The sequence below is a fragment of the Phalangium opilio genome, unplaced genomic scaffold (assembly GCF_054372755.1).
Source record: "Phalangium opilio isolate 3A_F unplaced genomic scaffold, DU_Popi_V2 ptg000200l_1, whole genome shotgun sequence".
NCBI classification, from domain to species: domain Eukaryota; kingdom Metazoa; phylum Arthropoda; class Arachnida; order Opiliones; family Phalangiidae; genus Phalangium; species Phalangium opilio.
This window is the reverse complement of record NW_028324213.1, coordinates 1,672,902-1,694,617: the sequence shown is the minus strand read 5'-3', so window position 1 is coordinate 1,694,617 and position 21,716 is coordinate 1,672,902. Positions and strand designations below refer to the sequence as shown.

Sequence of the window (21,716 nt, the reverse complement as noted above, 5' to 3'; positions counted from 1 at the left end):
TCATGGAGGAAATCCTCTGCACTGGGCTATGAGTGGGACAGGAGAAAATACTAACCGTTCTCCTCTCCTGCTTCTAAAATCACATCTATACCTGGTAAAATAATTGGTTTTTTTGAGGAAAAATTTCATGTACGAAGTACAATGACCTCCTTTAGTTTTAAGGTATTAGTTTGTTACTATGTTTTACTTTCGGCTTTCTAGTTGGAGCACACTTTAAAAGAAATTGTCAAAATTGAATTAAAAATATATTTTACCTTGCACATTAAAACTATTAAAGAATATATCTGGTTTGGAATAACTTTTTTCCTTTTATATTTACTTTACATTACACATAGCTATAAAATGTTTTTTATTAAAGACATTATTTTCTTGGTGCCTTTTTTAAACTTCTACACAAACTTTTTTTGGATTTTAAAATAACCCAAAACAATTCAACATGCACGTTTTAAATGTTGCGATATATATATTTTTGGCCCTCTTTTGAAGTTATTCACACAATTATGTTTTTTTGAAATAAAAACCAAAACTAATGAAACTTAAAGTTTTAAGCATTACGAAATATATATATTTTTTGAAGCCTATTTTTCAAGTTAATTGTTTTAGATGTAACTAAATATATATATTTTTAAATTACTTTCACTGAGAGAAAAACTAAATCAATTTTTCACAGCTATTTTTAAACTTTCAAAAATGGCGTCAAAATCTAAAGAAATTCTTCATATCGTGTACGCAAATTTATAGTAAATAGAAAAAAAGATAAAGAAGGGATTAAATAAGTATTTTCAGCGTATGACATAGTGTTCCTCTTGAACAACAAGATCAAGATCGCATGCGCAGTTAATTGGCAATTAAAATGTTACGTTGTTCCAACTGCTTCGGGAACATTCGAAAAACAAATTGCGCCATGTGCTTCAAGGAGCCTCAAAAATAAGAACCAAAAGAGAGATTTCAAATTAACTTTTAAAGAACTTCGTATAGATAAGGTTCTTCTTTCATTCTGATGTAATAGCATCCATGGTAATTCGGATTAATTCCCGAAATCTTCCATTTTTTCAAAATATTTAACGTAATAATGGCATAATAGTTGCGGATAAATAGCGCGTTAGAGAATAGTAAGCCTCGATACCCGCAGGCAGCGCAGGGGGGGATGATTTTTTTCCCCCATGGTTTTTACCCGCGAAGGGGGGGACGAATTTTTGCCCCCATGCCTCCATCCCCGGAGGGGGTTGGTGTGTCTCCCCCTCACCTCCTCCACCTGAAGGGTGGTGGTTGTTCTTGAGTGTATGCTCTCTCTTTGCGCTAAGTCCCCTTTTTTTATTCTGACTTTCACTTTCTCTTTACCCAGCCCGATACCCGCAAGAGCGCTGTGAAGGCTGGAGAGTTTTTTTTTCTCTCTCTTGGTTCCCTCCTGACTTTCACCGTCTCTTTCCCTTTGACAGTCTCTTTATTTTTACGCTTGCGAATGTACAAGCCTAGCGGCGAGCGCCGCGAGCGCCGCGAGAGCGCTGTGAAGACTGGAGAGTTTTTTTTCCTCTCTCCGCGGGGCAATGCGTGTACAAGCATAGCGGCGCGCGTTTTCTCTCAGTATAGCACTGAAATGTTATAGGAATATATCTCTAGGTTTCCTCTCCCCGTTACGCGTGCAAAGCGGGGGAATGCCTGTACAAGCCTAGGAATTTCTCTCCCAACGTTTTTTTAATTTTACACGGAATTTTAATTCCGGTAAAATTTTTTTTTAAAGCGGGGCATTTTTTTTACTTTTGCGATATGTATAAATCAAGAGGCGTTAAATATTTTATCCATGTTTTATTTTTTTTACATAAAGTGTTTTTTCTAGTAAAGAATTAATATTACGGATGCGTTCATTAAAATGCAATTTATCGATATAATAATAGTTAAAACGATCCTCGTAAGGTATTTTATATATTACGGTAAAAGGGCAAAAAGTAACTTTTTTTTTCACCATTGTAAGAGTCTTTTAAATTCGTCTTTTCTTGATAAGACAGATATAGTCATCTTTTTCCGAAGTAACGTCTACTTCGATAGGCACATTGAGCGTCCGTTTTCCAAGAATGAAGGGGCATTCAGGGTACAATTTTCTATGTTTATCGCGTACCGATTCCGAGGTTGTCCATACTTGAAGAGTCCCGTGGCAAAAGAAACATCTGAAGGTATGGTCCGTGTGGACTAGCGTTTGTTGCCCGAAAATGTATGGACAGTCTGGGTACAATTGTCTATGTTTATCGTTTACCGATTCCGAGTTTGTCCATACTTGAAGAGTACCATGGCAAAAGAAACATCTGAAGGTATCTCTACGGCCTAAATAAAACCCGTCTCGCGCTAGTTCGGCTGCATCAACGTAAAGCGACGGCCACGATTGGAAAGTTTTTAAACGGGCTTCTTCCGAATTCATGTCGTATTCAACATCTCGCGGTTCTTGGGGTCGCTGAAAATTTCTTGGACGTAGGTATCCAAAATTGCCTTTTGAATGACAGACTTTGGAATGCGAAACTCCATATAATCAGAGCGGGCGGTGGGTGGTACGTCGTGACCCTTGCCGTCTTCGATCGGTACGTTGTTTGTTGGAAGTCCGCGGATGAAGGGACAACTAGGAAAATGACGTTTGTGTTCTTCGTGCACAGAATCCCGAATTTTCCAATCGTTTAATATACCGTGACAAAAATAACACTCTACGGTATCGTGACCATACGTATATAAATAAAAAAATCCGTCTCTAGCTAGATCTCGGGGATTTGTATACGGACCCTTCCAGCGATGGAAACTTTCACGTCTTTTCGCCTCGGTGTTCATACTAGTTATGAAACCCAACGTTCTTTTCCGTTTGCTTATATAATTCAACATGTACAACACCCCCCTAGCGGCTAAAATAATAATTCATGCCCAGACCCGTTCGCCCCTCACCTTCCACCCCCACACCCCTAAACTTTAACTTTAACTAAACTCAAACTATATCAAGAGCCGACCCCCATACCACCCCCCATACCACCAAACTAAACCTATAACAAGAACTAGAACTGCCCCCCACCCTCTCTCTCTCCCCTATCAATCATGCCCAGACTTGTCAGCCAGCCCCGCAGACGTTCTTTGTATACAAAGTTGTTTACGACATTCGAACCAAATGGATCCCTCCCCTAGCGGCTAAAATAATTCATGCCCAGACCCGTTCGCCCTCCCCCCGCACCAAAAACTAAACTTTAACTAAACTCAAACTATATCAAGAGCCGACCCCCATCCCACCCCCATACCACCAAACTAAACCTATAACAAGAACTAGAACTGCCCCCACCCTCTCTCTCTCCCCTATCAATCATGCCCAGACTTTTCAGCCAGCCCCGCAGACGTTCTTTGTATACAAAGTTGTTTACGACATTCGAACCAAATGGATCCCCCCAAGATTAAAGATAATTCGGGCCCAGACCCGTTCGCCATCCCTGCTATGAACCTCTCACACCCCCCCCTTTACAAATGTTGTTTACGTCACTCGTCTGCAAATAACACGACCAGACATGTTCTCCCCCCTTCAGAGAATCTGTTTTCAAGCTGTAATATGTGTATGTTGAAAAAATAAAATCATTTTTAAAGGAAAAAATACATTTATTCATTTTTTTTACATGTAAATATCATTAAGGATATCTAGATTGCACGAAATATTAATTTCGGCCTTGGCGTAAGGCGTAAATTAAAGCCTTGTCAAAGGCGCAAGCCGTTCGGTGCTCACCGACGGGGTGAGGGTACAAGCACCGTACGGGAAGAGAAATGATGTCCGCTGTCGTGGCTTTCGGACACTTGAAGTCGTTCAAGTCGTGAACCGTTCTGTTGAGACGGTCAGAGAGAAAGGTGACTTTTTCGTCACCCTTTGAAAAGATTAGGTCGACCCCCTGTAGACCGGCGGCGAGGCATTCGTCGAGTTTGGCGTATGAGGTTAGGCCGGCATTCCAGTCCAATCGGTGCAGATTACGCGAAACCCACTGGTTTTGCCGTTGTTTTGAAATCGAGACGTGTGATTTATTGTACGGCGGCGCGAATGTCCAGGAAACGGTAGCCGGCTTGGCCTCGATGGTTGTTATGGCCATTTCTTTCACGATAATGTCCGTGGTGCCATCACTACGAGTGCATCCGTTCAGGTATTCTAATTCAATAACGGCGGACTTCATAATAATAACTAGCAGCGAGTCTGTGGATGACTGTTTAAAACCGAGCCGGGAGTAGATATGAATCCTCTAACGACCGTAGGGCTTCTTTTATAGAGATTGGTTGACGTCATAACACCAACCGAGTCGGGATTGGATACGAGAATTCACGGGGTGTGTGTTTCTCTTATAGAGGCTGGAACGGCTGACGTCATAACACGGTCTAATACCGAGTCGGGATTGGGTAAGAGAATTCAGTGGGAGGGCGTGGTTCTCTTATAGAGGTTGGAAATGATGACGTCATTCATCCACGGATCCCTCTTAAATTTCTTGAAAAACATGTTTGTGCTTCTTCTCCTCGTTCTGTGCATAATGTATACAACGCAGTATATACCGCAAGCGGAACTGTCGGGGGGCTGCAAAGCCTTCCTATTATAGTTTATTTTCGTAGAATTTTCTCTCATAAATGTTTTAATATCTTCTGTCAAGGGACCCAACCCCAAGGAATCAAAATAATAACATTGTTTATTCCCATCGATATAGAGACAAATCCAATGGCTACCGTTTCCTTTGTGATTATCTAGATTTATAACAATGGAAGCCGGGTATCGAAGGATATATATTGGGTAGAACATCGCGCGGGTATACGCCCATGAATCCGCGGGTGTATCTCGAAACCCTTCTTATGGTTGAAGCGTTCATGGCGAATCTACAACGACTGTTCTATTATGATCTATGTGCATTAAACTTTGAAATTCTGAATAAACGATCAAACTCAGCGTTTCGGGTACTGGTTCTTCGAACCCGAGTTCAAGTCGCAATTGTCCTTGTCGTATAGGGTTGTAATGATTTATATCTGACGCGGTACCGTCTTGAGTCAAATCAAAACAGTAAAGCGTATAACCTTTGGGATACTCCTTCATAGATATTTCGTTACCATCGTCTTTGTAATGAGTACCAGATCCGGTAAACAGAGAATAATATGATCTAGTGTAAAGACCCTTTTTGAAATTTGGTCGCAAAGGCTTCGCTAGTACTTGTTCCGAACCGATAATCGGATTAATATAATTCACGTTAAAGTTTTGGAAGTCGAAAGGGTTCCAGCTCAATTTGCCGTTATACGAGTTATGAGTTACTAAACCCGCTGTTAATCTGTTTGGTAAAACCCCTAAATATACGTTATCTATAGTAGTTTTTTGAATATTTGCCGAAATGGTAAAAACTTTCACTTCTGTCCTAGTGAATGGATATTTTGCCTTGGCTTTATTCCAAGCCGATTCTAAAGCTAGCATTACTCGAGGGGCTACTCGCACTTTACGAATATATAAACCTACTTCGAGTATTTCGTGTTTGTACCATACGCCACCGGGGGGAGGAGCTCCGAGCAAAACAAAGCCTGGTTTATTTCGGGTCATCCTGATTCTAAGACTAACGCCATTGGGTATGAATTTTGAAACGTTAAACATATCAGCGTGTAGGGCTCCGTACATTTCAATCTGTTTCGAACCCTTTGCTAACTCTTTCCTAACAAGATGTCCCTGGTTTTCAGTTGCAGAAGCCATTTTCCCAGCCGTGTCTTTATGCCATAAAGAAGAAGTTAAATGAGATTTTTTCGCGTCTCCTCCATAGTTTAGCAATGTTTCTAGATAGGCTTTGAAGGCGTAGTTTCCGGTTGAAGATGAAATAGGCGTATCATTGGCGGTTACTTCTACCGTATCCCAGAGCGAATGTAAAAAATTGTTGACGGGTCCTACGTTATCTGTGTCATCGATATCGGTACCGTCCGTATGTACTATTTTAGCTCTAACATAAAGCATAGTTAGAGAGGCGTCAATATATACTTCACCATTTCCAGGAACGTAAAATTCAATCTGAGAGTCTCCATCCAAAACCGAAATAGGTCGATAGCAGACATATTTGGCCGATTCTACCGATGTTTGAATCGGGACAGATTCGAAAAAGTCCAGCTCAGATATTGTCGCTTGAAACATGTTTAGGAGAATATATCGTGTCGTCTTGACCTGTAGGGTATACGACGGCGAACTGGTTTTATTTTCCTGGTAGCCGCTCGTTTTATACCTTTTTTACTTTGAGCCCGTTTTCGTTTCAAGGGTTTTTTACGTCTGCGACGTTTCCCCCCTCCCCCATGCTGTGTTCTAATATCATCTAAAGTTTCCGTTACTCTTTTCTTAGCGGCCTCTTTAATATCCTTGCCCGATACTACGTCAGTGAAAATTTTGGTCCCTGTACTAACGGCTTTTCTGCCGAGGAATTTGACACCGCTTGTAAGCAAAGGCCTAACAAACCTTGCTAAGCCTTGGAAGAACGATCCTATCCCATGTCCTTTCAAATTAGGGTTAGTCCCTATATAATAACTTCCGGTTCCGGTTCCAGCTTGGTTATTGTAATATTGCTTGTAGCAACATTCTCGCCTTTCTAAGACGTCGGGCTTAGGCATCGCAAGTGTAGTTTAACCGTTAAGCTCCCGTATTCAAATGGCGCCGGTTCCCCCAAACTATTCCTTATATTAACTTCGATGATATCAAAGTAATTTTTACCAACGGGTACGTAATGAGGATTGGTAAAGGTTTGAAATATTTGAGACCCGTATGGTTTCTTGGCATCAACCGAAACGATCCGTAGTAAAGGAACCGAATGATCGCCTACAATCTGATCGCTAGCGATATTTAAATAGATAAATAACTGGTCCGGAACGTGGTAATTCCAATTAGAGGGTCTTTCGCTACGACCGATACATTCGCTAGCTTCATCGTATCCGAGAATTTCGGCGATGGGTTTTTCGAATTTTAAATAAGGTTTCAATAATCTTTCAGGTTGGTTTATAGTAATGTGCCCGGTTACGTTATCGTAAATCAGCCGCAGTGTTGGGCCATTTTTGTCAAACGAATTATTTATGACGTTTATTAAATGTTCTATAGACTTGTAAAAGCCCGGGGGAACGTCGGGCGCAACTATGGTCTCCCGCCTAGCGTCTTTACTTTTTCTCTCTCTTTTCTTTCCATCGACTACCTCCCCTACTGTATATTTGCTCCCGTATCTGGAAACGTTATGAAAACTAACATCACGTTCTTCCTTAGGCCTTGGCACGTTGTAAAAAGTAGACGTATACATTATATCTACTAGAGACACTTCCCATTTTCCATTTAAATGAATAGGGTTAGGTAGCTTGGTACAGTAATGCGCCCTGGTATTATCGGGAAATAACGAGCCGTTGACGTTTCTTGGTAGGGTTAGGTAAAACGATTGATTCGACATCTTCTCCACGAACCCAAGAGGTTTGGGTTTTCGGGTAACCTTCCTAAGATACTAATAACTGCAATTTTCCACGCCCTTTTCGCCGCTTTATAATTTTTTCAATGTTGAACCTTTCAGGTTTAACCGTTTTCTGAACCTCTTCGCGATAGAACACGCCACTTATAGGATTTCCTTCCAGATCCTTTAACTTGTAAATCACTGGATCACGGGCAGTTCCGATAAAATCAACTTGGAAAACTTCGGTGGAGTAATTGGCTTCGTAACCCTTTTCAAAAACCATTTTTACTTTGCTAACCCGAACGTAATCACCCACTTTTATTCGGGGAGTAGGGCGTTTTTTCTGTCCTTTGTTTTCAGTCCCGTAAATATTTCTATACACTTCTAATATATTGGTTGGCTTAACGTTATTCGGCGTCATCTTAATAGTACTATGCCAAGCGCCGTTATACGCCGACACTATATCTCGCAGGTGGTCGATATACCTTCTAGTATGGAGATGGGTAAACAGTTTAAACATACGAGACTTTAGCGTTCTATTCACTCTTTCTACAATGGGGGCGTGGTGGACGTCATTCTCGGTTGTAAAAAATTTAACCCCCTTTTCTTTGAGAAATTTTCTGACCGAGGAATTCAAAAATTCCTTCCCTTTATCCGTTTCTATTCTAATCGGTATTTGGTCTTTGAATATAAGAGCTAAGGCTCTAACAACTTCTTTTCCCGTCTTACGTAGTAAAGGCACGACCCATAGTTTTCTACTAAAACAATCTATACACGTCAATAGAAACGTGTAGTTATCATTATCTTTGGCCAAGGATCGCATGTCAACCAAGTCTATTTGGTACAAATCACCGATATTGTGAACTATAATTTGGCGTCTCTTAAACTTTTTACGAGCCGTTTTATGCAAAGTATACGGGGTGGAACTTTCCAAAAACGAAATTACTTCCGCTTTCGATATACCATCATCTTTAACAGCTCGATGTAAAGCGTCTATTCCTGAAAACGAAGCGGGGTTAGAAGGATCATAGTATATGGTTTTTAATTTTTCGGTGTTGTTGGGTTGAAGCTCAGCCATTTTGGTATTATAGAAGAAGAAGATTTCCTTTTCGTAACGTAACGAGCCCCGCTTGAATTTTCTTTATTGTAATTTCTTAGCCGTCTCTTTAAGGGCGTTCTTTTTGGCGGGGAAGTGAGATGAAGGAGAGGAGGAGGGGGAAGGATGGGGACTGGTTCGGGAGAGACGGCGTTTTTTGGTCCTTCAATTTCTTTTACAATGCTATGAAAATCGCTCCAGCCTTCGGGTATTTCTTTAAGGGGGTAATGTAATGGTATACTAACTGCGCTATATCAGAATTTTTGATCTCTCGTCCGTTTACAAAGACTCTTCCTTCTTTCGACCACCTTAAGGTTTCGCCAAGCGATTGCAACTGAGTAAAAACCTTCTTTGCTCTCCCCTTATATTTGAGGGGGAACATGTTAATCCATTTTTCGGTCGGATCCGGCACGATTTCTCGAGAAACGTTATTGTACCTTTGGACTAGCTGCTGGTACATAATCCATTTGGAGCGATCGTCTAACGATTTGTTGTTTAAAACCGTTTGCATCTCCCTATTCAATTCTTGCATAACATCTGTCTTTAGAGTATCAGCGGGTTGAATAGCGGGTTGAGACGGTATTTGCCGTTCATTCAAGGGTACCAAGGTCATTTTATGGTACATTACGAACTAAAAGCTCCGATAACCGAGGAAAGAAGCGGTACGAGAAAAGAAAAAAGACCTTCTCCCTTTTGGTTCGATAAAATAGCCCTTTTCTTTTTCCAAGCTATTCTTTTACTAGCTATTTTGCGTAGGTTATTCTTATACCTGTATAGCCTACTTCTTTGAGCCAAATTCAATTTCACGTTTCCGTGTAGCGTATTTAAAACTAATTCTGATATAGCGTCTATTAAACCTTTATCCGCGGATCTTATAAAGGCGTGTCTAGGTCCTTTTTAAGTTTACTCAAGAGGGCGAGAACGTCTCGCTGTGATGTAATCGCACGGCGTTTCATAATTCAAATGAATGCTCGTGTATGATACGAGTCTTATTTATCTCTTTTTGGGCACGTACACTACCATGATCTCATCGGGAAATATGTTTGTTCTAACCCTATAATCTTCGGGACAGTTTTGCTTAAAATCTAATAGCAAATACGAATGAGGTTGTTCAGTAGCGTCCATGTAACTCTCCATTAAAAATTTCGGGTTACGCGGGTACATTTGTCTAGCTAGATAATTTATTTGCAATTTATCTCTAACCTGCTTGAACAGTATCAAATAATTTGTGTTTAAACTTATGTCCCTAGCATCGCTGGATTTATGATAAAGATTTTGAGTTAAATATAGCATGCTTAAATTACGATGATGACTAAACTTGGTAAAAATTTAACCGATCAAACCTGATTTGTTCTGATCCATTAAATCGTCTATTACTAGAAGACAATTTCGAGAGCCGTCGTACTCGTTCATATCCGGCAAACCTTACTCGTTCATATCCGGCAAACCTTCCTTAAAGACAACCAAACCTTTCAACCTGTCGTAAAATGGTTGATATTCTGAATAATAGAAAATAATTTCAGCGATATTGGGTTCAAACATTTCCCGATGATTTTTAATGATTCTTTCGCAAAGAAACGTCTTTCCAGCCCCACTCGGTCCATTTACCGTTATGGTACACGGATGATAAAAGGGAATCATTGTTCTCCGAGTTCTCGAGCTTAAATAAATTAAACTTTATGTGGCCAAACGTTAATATAGGGGTCGCGCGCGTCTTCTTCTTCTACGTGTCGCGGAAATGATCGCGTCGTGCAAAGCAAGGAAACGCGTCTTCTTCTTCTACGTGTCGCGGAAATGATCGCGTCGTGCAAAGCAAGGAAACGCGTCGCGTGTCGCGTATGACAGGGAAACGCGTATGACAGGAAGCGCGGGAAAAAAAGGAACAAAATCAGTTTAAAATTTTTTTTATTTTAAATATACAATATACACTTTTAAATAAATAAATTAATAAATTAGTCAATAAATTAATAAATTAGTTTTAAATAAATAAATAAATTAGTTTTAACCTTTTAAATAAATTAGTTTTAAATAAATAAATTAGTTTTAAATTAATAAATAAATAAATTAATAAATAAATAAATCAATAAATTAGTTTTAAATTAATAAATAAATAAATTAATAAATAAATAAATTAATAAATAAATAAATCAATAAATTAGTTTTAAATTAATAAATAAATAAATTAATAAATTAATAAATAAATAAATTAATAAATAAATAAATCAATAAATTAGTTAATAAATTAAGTTGGGTTCTGGTAGCCATAGGGGACTGTTTTGAAATTGTCTAGTATACGGATTTTATCGACCGTGGCTCTATAAACTTTGTGAGTGTCTATAGAGACAAGCGTGTGATTGGGAAGTCTAGTAATGTGTCTCGGAATTGGAACAGTTATGGGCAAAAGGGGTTTGTCTAAATCAACGCCTAGTAATCCTTTTAAAGTTTCGTGATTGACTAGTTTCTCGTTAGAGACATTAAGACGAAACCCTTTGACTTTGGTTGTATTGAACCTTTTGCCAGAGTCTGGATCTGTTACCCAATAACTATAGTTTTTGCATCATCCACTGACAAAGGTATCAATGTAGGCGTTTTTACCATAACCTTCCAATTCGTTGGTCATTTCACCCAGAAAGTTACCAGTTTCTATTAGCGGTATTCCCAGGGGGGACATGTACACAAGAGAATCTGTATCGTAATAATAGCATTTATCCCCAACAATTTCCAGATATTCTAATAAACAAAGTCGGGCCATAGCCGTTGTATAGAAGGCTATAGAGACGTTGGTATGCTTCAAAACAACGTCGGCCTCAGTCGTAGGAACCCATTTGACTAGCAGCGTTTCTTCATTTATGGTTAAAACGCTTTTTACTTCAACATCCGGGTTACTTAAGAGTTCGTAAAGTCTGCGGGGTTCTTTGATAATTTCCGTTTTGTTTGGTTTCACTCTTTCCCCGAATTTACCCCAAAGACTATTCAAAGCAAGTTTTGCTACGCTACGCAACCCTTCGTTTCTTTTAATCTTGACTGGGTCTAAAAGTACCCCCTCTCTAATTTTAAAATTTTTAATATAATTGTCACGTTCCTCGGGGGTAACGCAATTCGAGGGGTAACCACTAGCCGTCTGCTTATGAAGAAGGAACGAATCAACGTATTTTTGAAACAAGCCGGCCTCGCCAGTTTCAGGGTTATATTGTCGCACCTTGTATTTCCAGGCCTCTATCTTTTTTAGGATAACATAACCCCGATTTACAGCGGCACGAAGTTCATCAATCACCCAAGTGCCGATTACTTTTCGCTCTTCGTCGGAATGGCGACAGTCTCATTGGAAACGTTTCAAGGCACACTCCCGGCAAAGAGTGAAAACTAATTTATTGTTTAACCTTGTTGGCAAAACGGGGTGAAAGAGGCTAATTGGCGGTAAAACTTCGCATTTCAGAAATCCATCGAATGTAAAAATGTCGGGAATATTATCCAGTAAAATTTCTGGGTGCCCGACTGGCAGCTTCTTTCTCTTGTTGACGAAAGGATAGAGACTAGTTACGTCAACGTAATGCATTTTCTCGCTGCCGGATACTTTATGGTATAGTTTAAGTACCGACGTTCTACCACCAAAAAAGGCATCGCGAGGATTTAAAGGTTCGCGTACTTTTTCTTTAATGTTTTCTGCTTCCAGAAAAACACCAATAGCCGGATTATCGGTTTTATCTTTAGTCCAATCACATTCCCACTTCGTTATTACTTTAAAACCCGCTTTCTCGATTCGTTCCTTCTTTTTTAAAGTTCTGACGTACAAGGTGTTCAAGGTTTGACCAGGATCACCTTGCAAAGATTGGTTACGGTTGACTTTGTAGCATTTGGGGCAACCATGGAAATAACACCCGTTAAACTCTAGAACATCTTTATCACAAAGACCGTCCACTTTCATTTTCAAAACTTTGGCTTCAGAGCCGTTAAACGCAGACTGTATATTTACGCCGTTTTCGTGAGCATACCAGGATAACCATTCTATAGCCACAAGTGACTGATTATCAATCATTCTATAGAGGTTATGAGGAATAATGCCTATAGAATCTTTATCCATAAAGTGTCTCCTGTATACCCAACTACACAAACCGGCTTTAGTACACGCGACCTGGAAAGGTTCCACCTGGGCAATGTCCAAGAAAATTTTTCGAAAAGCTAGACAACCTAACTTTAATATCACAACATCCTTGATGCAATAAAACTTTAATTCCTCCAGAAAATTAAAGCCTTTTTTCTCCTCAATTTGTTTATCGTACCACTCCATAAACTGTTTGAGATTTTTGGAGGTTAAATTTTCCGACCCGTAAGCTTCTGGAGGAGGCATTTGGTTTTCTAAGACATAATTTGTTGCTAATTGATTATTAAGGTCGAAGACGTGATCTTTAACCACGTTAAATAAAAAATGAGGGAAATAACCCTTTGTCGCATCTTCTAAGCCGAAAGTGGCGGCGAATTTAGAGAGTGGTACGGAGATAAAATTGAAAGAGTCAAGGAAATTTAAATTAAAGACAGTTAAATTTATAATTTTAGTGCCGTTAATTATGCAGTTAGGTTTAAATTCTTCGCCTAGAGCCATAATCTCTCGCAATAGAAACTGATTATCGTATCCGCTAGCATTATGAGCCAATAAAGTTACCTTCTTGACAGAGGCTAATGTTCTTAGAAAAGCTAAAAAATTTGAAACAGGGTTTGCTCCTTCAAAAACTCTGTCTCGGACCTAGTGACCCACATTTCCCGCAGACGAAACCAGCCTCGGGCACATCGATACAACTTTCGCAGACCATCTCTGATACGCAAAGGAGAGGCTGGTGGACTAACGCCCCTTTTTTTTCCTCAGATTCTAATATCTGAATCGCTTCAAAATCATAAAAAATATAAAGCAAATCAGGGACAACTTTCTGTTTCTTAGCTTGGCGAACTTTAGGAGGTTCTTCTTTAATTACCTGAACGTAACAATAGTGTGGACTGGGAGTGTATCTACTGCACACAGAACAATAGGTCTCACAGCACGTATGGGGCTGATTTTTACGCTTAAATAAATTTATTTGCGTGAAACATTGTTTGCAATGAAATAGTTGCGCGCAAATACTCTTCCCGTCTACACCATCTTGTTTATGGTAATTAAAACATTCATCTCCTTTGAAAACCTTGAGACATTTGTCACACGCTCGGTCAGCACCCGTACAAGTTTGATCTCGTAAACAGTTGTAACAATAAAGATTGCAACTATGATCTCTCTTGTTTCTAAATCCTACCAGACAATTTTCACAGTAATGGTCCATCCCGAACAAAGGTCTTAAAGACGTGACGACGTTGTAATGTCTATTTTGATTAATTAATATCAAACGAGGTCTATTGTCGTCATTGTCGATTTCCCCCAAAATCAACTCGGGCAAATTATTTTTAAAAATATATATTAATATATTATATTGCGCTAATTCGGCTTTAAATTTTTGTATAGATTCTACTTTACCGCAGTCTTTCGGGTTAACTTTAGCTTTGCGGCAAAGCTCTATAGCGGCATCTCGTTGAGAGGCCGTATCGCCTCTATCCGCTCGTGTGTACGAAATCGACTTAAATTTGTTTTTAAGCGCGATATTAGTCGGGTTTTTCTTATGTTCCGAATGCGCAATTGCCACGGAAATCGCTCTCGCTAGACACAGATTATCATTGTTCACGATCCTGATAATTCCTCGAGAGTCACGAGAAAAGATATCAAAGGACCGCACTCCTTTGGGAGCAGCACGGCCAAACCCTTCCACCGGGATTCTCACCACGTGAAATTTTAAGACGATGGGTCCCAAAAAGAATCTTTCAAACTCATCATCGTATAAAACTGACTCTATCTCATCTAAAACAGATTTAGAGTCCAATTGGTCAGCTCTACGAAACGAGAGTGATATCTCGCCCCTGTTTGGCAAGCTTAAACTTTCGGCCGTTATCTGAATCATATCAGATGGAGCTAACCTATTAAGAACGGCCTGGACAATATTGGCTAAGCCTTCAACCAAATTATTAGTTATTCTTACGGTGATTTCGAGACCCGTTAGGTTAAATCTAGGGTACATTTGCACTCTTTGATCCGTAATTTCACAGTGAGGTAGAGAATCTATTGGCGTCATAACTGCCCCCCTCGCTCCGCCTCCAGATTGGTCAGGGAAATTACTAAGACCCGAAAAATCTATAGAGGCGAAATCGTTTTGAGAGGCGAAACCCAGCTCTGGATTATTGTTTAAAAAGTCGCGAGCTATACGGTCATTCTGGGAAGATTCAAATTCCCGCACAATTGATTCTTCCTTTTCGGAAATGTTAAAAGCTTTAATGATGTTTTCATCTTGCTCATCAACGAGTAGATTTTCAGCTTGCATTTCGTCTATATCGCGTTGACCTATGTCAAACGCCCTTTTTTCGAAACGAGCCATATATTGCTCACTACACGTTAAAGGCAGATTATTAAAGAATGTTTCCAACTCTTTAATGTCGCGGCATTGTTCAGGCTCACGCGGTACGCTTAATATATATTTAAATATGTCTGTAAATGTTTCAAGAATAGCGTATCCTCTATTAGACAAAAAAAGTCGGTAATATTTCCCCGACTGTAGCTGGGTTAAGTTTGAGTACTGTACATAAATTAAAGAAAAAAAGCGTAGATTTTCTCAATGGGCCAAGGTCGTGAAACAACCAACGACTCGATCTCTAATGAAATAGATTCTTGAGCGTCTATATCGCGTTGATTTATTTCTAACGCTCTTTGTTCGAAACGGGCCCTATATAGATCACGATACGCTAAAGGCACATTATTATAGAGTGTGTCCAACTCTTCCGCGTTGCGGCATTGTTCGGGTTCACGCGGTACGCTTAACATATATTTAAATATGTCGGTAAATGTTTCAAGAATAGCGTATCCTCTATTAGACAAAAAAGGCGGTAAAATTTCCCTGACTGTAGCTGGGTTAAGTTTGAGTAATGTACATAAATTAAAGAAAAAAGCGTAAATTTTCTTAATTGGCCATGGTCGTAACGCGGCCAATTCCTCGATCTCGAATAAAATAGATTCTTGATCCATCTTTACGCGTTTTTATAGTAAAAAAAACTTACGTTAAATGCCATCCCCATGAAAAACAAAAAAGAATATAAAAATACGTTACCTTTCAAATCAAGACGTGTCCGGGCAGGTTTTGTAAAACTTTTCTAAAAGCGAGACTATGCTATTCGTCTTTACTTTATAACTCTGAAGTAGAGAATGAGTTTTGCATTCTCAACATATTGCCTTATATAGGTCATAACACTCACCTTACCCCCCCTCCTCCCCCCTCCCCCCACATGTTGTACGTAACGGCTTTTTACGAAGCAAAAATGTAATCTTTTTTAGATACATCCCCCCTCTCTCCCTCTAAAGAACCCGTACTCTAACTAGAACCGACCAACACAGTTTCGTCCAGACCTGTTTACCCTATATGAAAGAAGCCAACCTTAAACTAGAACTGCCACCCCCCCTCTCTCCCCAAAACTAAACTCTAACTAGAACTTTCCCCTCTCTCTCTACCCCCAAGCTAAACTCTAACAAGAACAAATCTTTGCCCAGACCTGTTTACCCTTTATGAAAGAAGCCAACCTTAAACTAGAACTGCCACCCCCCTCTCTCCCCAAAACTAAACTCTAACAAGAACAAATCTTTGCCCAGACATGTTTACCCTATATGAAAGAAGACAACCTTAAACTAGAACTAACCCCCCCTTCTCCCCCTCTAAAGAATGAAGACATAAGCTATGTTAGGGCTCACTTTGATTTTGACAGTAGAATAAGAAGGTCGCTTGAATTGTAAGTAGAATTTTTGCGTAACAGTTTTGGGCGCTCGCTTGGTATAATAGCAACGGTTGCTTTTTTTAAGATAAGAATGGAAGTTGATAATTTTCGTAAACGAAAACTCCCGGCCAAACCTCGTAAAATCAATTCGAGATTTAATTTGGGAGAAGTATTTCTATCTTTCGGATTCACGTCTGATCTCAACATCGAAATTAGAGTATGCCAGAAAGAACCTGATTTGTCTACGTTTCCTTTTGATGTTGACACCTGGCAAGCTTTTGCATCCAAAATTGGTCCGCTTAGCGGATGGACAAGTTGCCAAGAACCCACATCATACGACGCTATTTTAGCCGATACTCCATTATCTTCGACATCAGCACACGCAACCTTTAACAATCTAAAGCTGGAAACGAATATCAGGGGTGGAGACAGTATCGACTTCACATTGAACGCTTCAGAAGCAAGCGAGTTAAATCGATTAATGCCATATATCAATGAACATGTGAAAAAGCTTGTATCGAACGAACAGGTCTATTTATTACTTGGTGATTTGATTTGCGCTGAACTTATTACCATATATAAAATATTACACATAGATTACGGTGAATTCTTTTCTTTCGAAGAAATTGAAGATCATATTAATTTTGACCGTGTACTATCATATTTTGGCTCGTACGTTTCACCGTATAAAATATTAATGGCTTTTGAAAGTAGATTAAAGGAACGCGGAATAAGTTTTGATTTTCAATCGTATAATATATTTAATATATTAATGTCTCAAACTTCTTATTTAAAGAAACGTATAAGCGTTGTCAATCTTTTTGGCCTGGTGTAAATTTGTATTGAAATAAATTTTTTAAAACGTAATTTTTGTCATTTGATCTGGATAGGCATATATATTTATAGGACCATAACAAGACGCTTCCAAAGCATTGTGGACAACAATAACTAGTCTACAAAGAAATCGGCTAGGATTGTGTTATTATCGTTAGAAATCATTTGAACTCGGGGTCAAATTCTGTTTTTTAGGACTGTGACAGCGTCTAGACTTGTATTTATTAATGTATTGAAAGACATGCGGCAAGGGTACATGGAAATCGGTGTTATTATTATCGTTAGAAATCATTTGAACTCGGGGTCAAATTCTGTTTTTTAGGAATGTGACCGCGTCTAGACTTGTTTTTATTAATGTATTGAAAGCTAGGGTACATGGAAATCGGCTAGGAATGTGTTGTTATTATCGTTAGAAATCATTTGAAGTCTGGGTCAAATTCTTGTTTTTTTTTAGGATTGTGAGAGGGTCTAGACTTTTATTATTTTGGGGTCTCGTTTGCTTCAATAACAACTTTTGAATATTGGAAAGATCATAAGGTTTTTGTATTGGGGTATATAGAAAGAGCGTCGGAGACTAAAAGAACCCCCCCCCCCGGTTTCTCCATGGGTACTATAAATACGGCAATTTACCCAATACAAAAATCACTCTCAGCCTAAACACTGACGAACCACTACTACTAAGACTAAATCCTGCACCAAACTTTCAACATGTGAGTATAATGTTTTTTCTCCTGAAATCATAGAATAAGTTTTTTTGTTATTTAGGGCACCCAATCCTTTACCGTTTGGGGATGAGGTATTTGAATTTCTAAACCCACCTGTCCAAGATGAACCTTTAGAAGAAGAACCTTTTCCTCTAGCGGAACTAGAGGAAGTGGTGGCGGGGGGAGGGGAGGAGGAATGGGAGAATGAATCCAATTCTGATGAGGAATTGGATGAGGATGATGAAGATCCTACGCCATTGGATTGCAACATCCAACGGTAAACATTCCATGTTTTCTCCTATTTTTTAGTAGCTATATTTCCTCCATAAAATTTGAGCAGGATCTTAGCCCAGATCCATCAGGCGGCCGAGGAAGAAGAATGGCTTGCCAACAACGAAGTACGCCCGGCCATCGAACAAGTGTACGCGGTCGAGACAAATTATGTTATCGAAGCCCTGGGTCAAACCCTGTTGGGTTTCATGGTATTCCCTGTAGAGCCCCTAGAGGGGGCACCCCTAGTCGAGGAACAGCCCTTAAACATAGCTAACTGTTATTCCGGCTTGTAAGTTATATAGTTTTTTTTCTTTTTTAAGACCATTTCTAATTTCTTTTTTCTTTACAGTCTCAATACGGCCATCTTAAAGTTTTTTAAAAGGAGAGCCCGAATATACAGGGAATCCGAAGGGGAGGTTGATGTTGACGGCGTGATTGACGCCGCGTCCGTTCGGACAGCAACCGAGCACGACATACGTCGGGCGAAACTGTTCCTCGACAAAGTCGCCTACGGGCTGCTCGCCCAACAGATGGTAGATCTAGGGCTTTTTCGCTAACATAAATATCCGCGTCTCGGGGGGGCTATTCAATTTCCCGCCCCTAGCCCCCAAAGGTAAGAAACCGTTTTTGTGTTTTTGTATATTATAAGGGGGGGGGTAAAGAGTGTCTGGGTTTCAACGGTCCCCCTCCATACTATATATACGGAGAGTTTCCCAATACTAAAATCATGCTCGCTTTAGCTTCGGCCAGAACATCATCCACCATTATCATGTGAGCATACTGTTTTTTTTTCTGAAATCGTGGAAAGACTAACTTTTGAACTTAATAGGGCGTACAGTCATATTGACGATGTTCTTTTGTACACGGACGACGAGGAGGACCCGAGACAAAATTTTCACGAGTGGCAACAGCGTCAGCCACCCCCACATCAACCCCAGGAAAACCCGCCGAGAGTAAATGAACATCTGCCAAATGATTGCAGCCTCTTCAGGTAAAGTCTCTATATTTTTTAAAACTTTAATGGCTATATTCAAACATTATTTATAGGATCCTTGCTGATGTCCATAAGGACTTAGTGAGGATTCGCGCGGAGAATCTCGGACATGGTTTTGATCTCCGCGAGGACGATGTTGTCTTCCGGGAGTTGAGTTCTCGACTCATACCATTCGTTGACATAACACCCACTCCCGGAAACCCTATGCCGGTTTACGTTAACACGTCTCGCTCGGGCTCGTAAGTTAATTAGCATTATTTTTTTAAAGATGGATCCCTAATATCTTTTCTTTCTATTTTTAGTCTCAATACCGCTATCACCGACTATTTCAAGGGGAGAGCGGGTACCCCCAATGAGGGAGTCCTAGACCGGCTTAGGCAAAAACGTTTCCTCAGAGCTGTAGCCGATGATGTTCATTTACAAACAGGCCTTTAATCTTTCAATTTTTTTCTATTTAAAATTATATATATATATATATATATATGCAAATAAAACATGGATAAAATATTTAAAATTATATATATATACAAATAAAACATGGATAAAATATTTAACGCCTCATGATTTATACATATCGCAAAAGTAAAAAAAAATGCCCCGCTTTAAAAAAAAATTTTTACCGGAATTAAAATTCCGTGTAAAATTAAAAAAACGTTGGGAGAGAAATTCCTAGGCTTGGACAGGCATTCCCCCGCTTTGCACGCGTAACGGGGAGAGGAAACCTAGAGATATATTCCTATAACATTTCAGTGCTATACTGAGAGAAAACGCGCGCCGCTATGCTTGTACACGCATTCCCCCGCTTTGCACATGTAACGGAGAGAGGAAACCAAGAGAGAGGAAAAAAAAACTCTCCAGTCTTCACAGCGCTCTCGCGGCGCTCGCCGCTAGGCTTGTACATTCGCAAGCGTAAAAATAAAGAGACGGTCAAAGGGAAAGAGACGGTGAAAGTCAGGAGGGAACCAAGAGAGAGAAAAAAAACTCTCCAGCCTTCACAGCACTCTTGCGGGTATCGAGCTGGGTAAAGAGAAAGTGAAAGTCAGAATAAAAAAAAGGGGACTTAGCGCAAAGAGAGAGCATACACTCAAGAACAACCACCACCCTTCAGGTGGAGGAGGTGAGGAGGAGACACACCAACCCCCTCCGGGGATGGAGGCATGGGGCCAAAAATTCGTCCCCCCCTTCGCGGGTATAAACCATGGGGGAAAAAATTCATCCCCCCTGCGCTGCCCGCGGGTATCGAGGCTTACTATTCTCTCGCGTTCATAACGAATCATTCTAAAGATAAAACTAAAAACCCAAATTGGGTTTAAGTTATTACCTCTCCGAGTGACGTATGTCACGGAGAGGTTCTGTAACGATCGTGTGTGTGTGTCTGTGTGTCTGTATGTCTGTGTGTCTGTGTGTCTGTTGTTACACCCACGTGACCGCGTTCGCAGTTTCCAAATCGGAGCAAACGTGTTCGCCATTTCCGAACTGCTTTCACAGTAACGGAAATTGCTCCTCTACTTGAGTTCTCACACCACCATCTTCTGGTCTTTGTCCATCCCACACGGACACCAGTCTGTACTTACAGGCTTCTAATCACCAACATCTTTTGGTCTTCGTCCATCCGACATGGACACCAGTCTGTACATACTGGCTTCTAATCACCACCATCTTCTGGTCTTCGTCCATCCCACTTGGACACCAGTCTGTACATACTGGCTTCTAAACACCACCATCTTCTGGTCTTCGTCCATTCCACTTGGACACCAGTCTGTACATACTGGCTTCTAATCACCACCATCTTCTGGTCTTTGTTTTTGTCCATACCACATGGACACCAGTCTGTACACCTGGCTTCTACACCACCATCTTCTGGTCTTTGTTTTTGTCCATCCCACATGGACACCAGTCTGCACACCTGGCTTCTACTCCATCGTCATCGTTGAGTTTAAGACTTTCGCGGCGATCAGCTAGGGTTACGAGAAACGTCTAGCCTCCCTAGGGTGGGTTGTCCACCAAAGGTTTTCGCAATTACGGTTGTTCTTGCTTTTAACTGTAGTTTGACACCCTTATATACTACCTATTTGAGAAAGGCGAAGCAACCGGCGTATGCTTCATTTCAAACGCCAATATTAGTCAAGTCTCTCAAGAATGTTTAATTGTTCTTTATCAAAACGATGTAACGCTCAATAAGGCGAACAACTAACGAAGAAAATATTTAATATTAATTATATTTATTTTAATATTTAAGATACTCTTGTTTCTCAACTCAAAATTAATACGGAAAGAGTTAAAAAGCTGTCTATGTTTTTTGTCTGTGTGTGTCCGTCCATTGTTACACTAGTGCGTCGCGTTAGCAGTTAGCCTTGTTTTGATGTGTTAAGAAATCATACAGAACCTTAATATTCTCTTTTTCCATAATATAAAGTGAATATGTGGAAGTATTTTTCGAAATTATGATGCATCTAATACTTTTGTAGCTTTAAAGCTCTGTTTCATTTTGATATTCCAAAGATTTTTTTTTAATAATGTTATTTGAAATGGCTGTTTATATATTACTTAAGCTATACTAC

At 39.9% G+C, this 21,716-nt stretch overlaps 2 protein-coding genes across 2 annotated transcripts; one reads left to right on the top strand and one right to left on the bottom strand.

Moving 5' to 3' along the window:
* Positions 1 to 4,849: 4,849 nt before the first annotated feature.
* Positions 4,850 to 6,142, bottom strand: LOC149622054 (uncharacterized protein F54H12.2-like). The gene is made up of 2 exons (XM_089853660.1): positions 5,463 to 6,142; positions 4,850 to 5,303 (listed from the first exon to the last, which is right to left on the bottom strand). Exons 1-2 carry the CDS (start codon positions 6,140 to 6,142, stop codon positions 4,850 to 4,852), a joined length of 1,134 nt encoding a protein of 377 aa, XP_089709786.1.
* Positions 6,143 to 18,686: 12,544 nt separating this feature from the next.
* On the top strand, positions 18,687 to 19,453 carry LOC149622053 (uncharacterized). The gene is made up of 4 exons (XM_089853655.1): positions 18,687 to 18,774; positions 18,902 to 18,932; positions 18,991 to 19,152; positions 19,209 to 19,453. Coding segments are annotated over exons 2-4 (354 nt in total). The 5' UTR covers positions 18,687 to 18,774; positions 18,902 to 18,930; the 3' UTR covers positions 19,399 to 19,453.
* Positions 19,454 to 21,716: the final 2,263 nt, after the last annotated feature.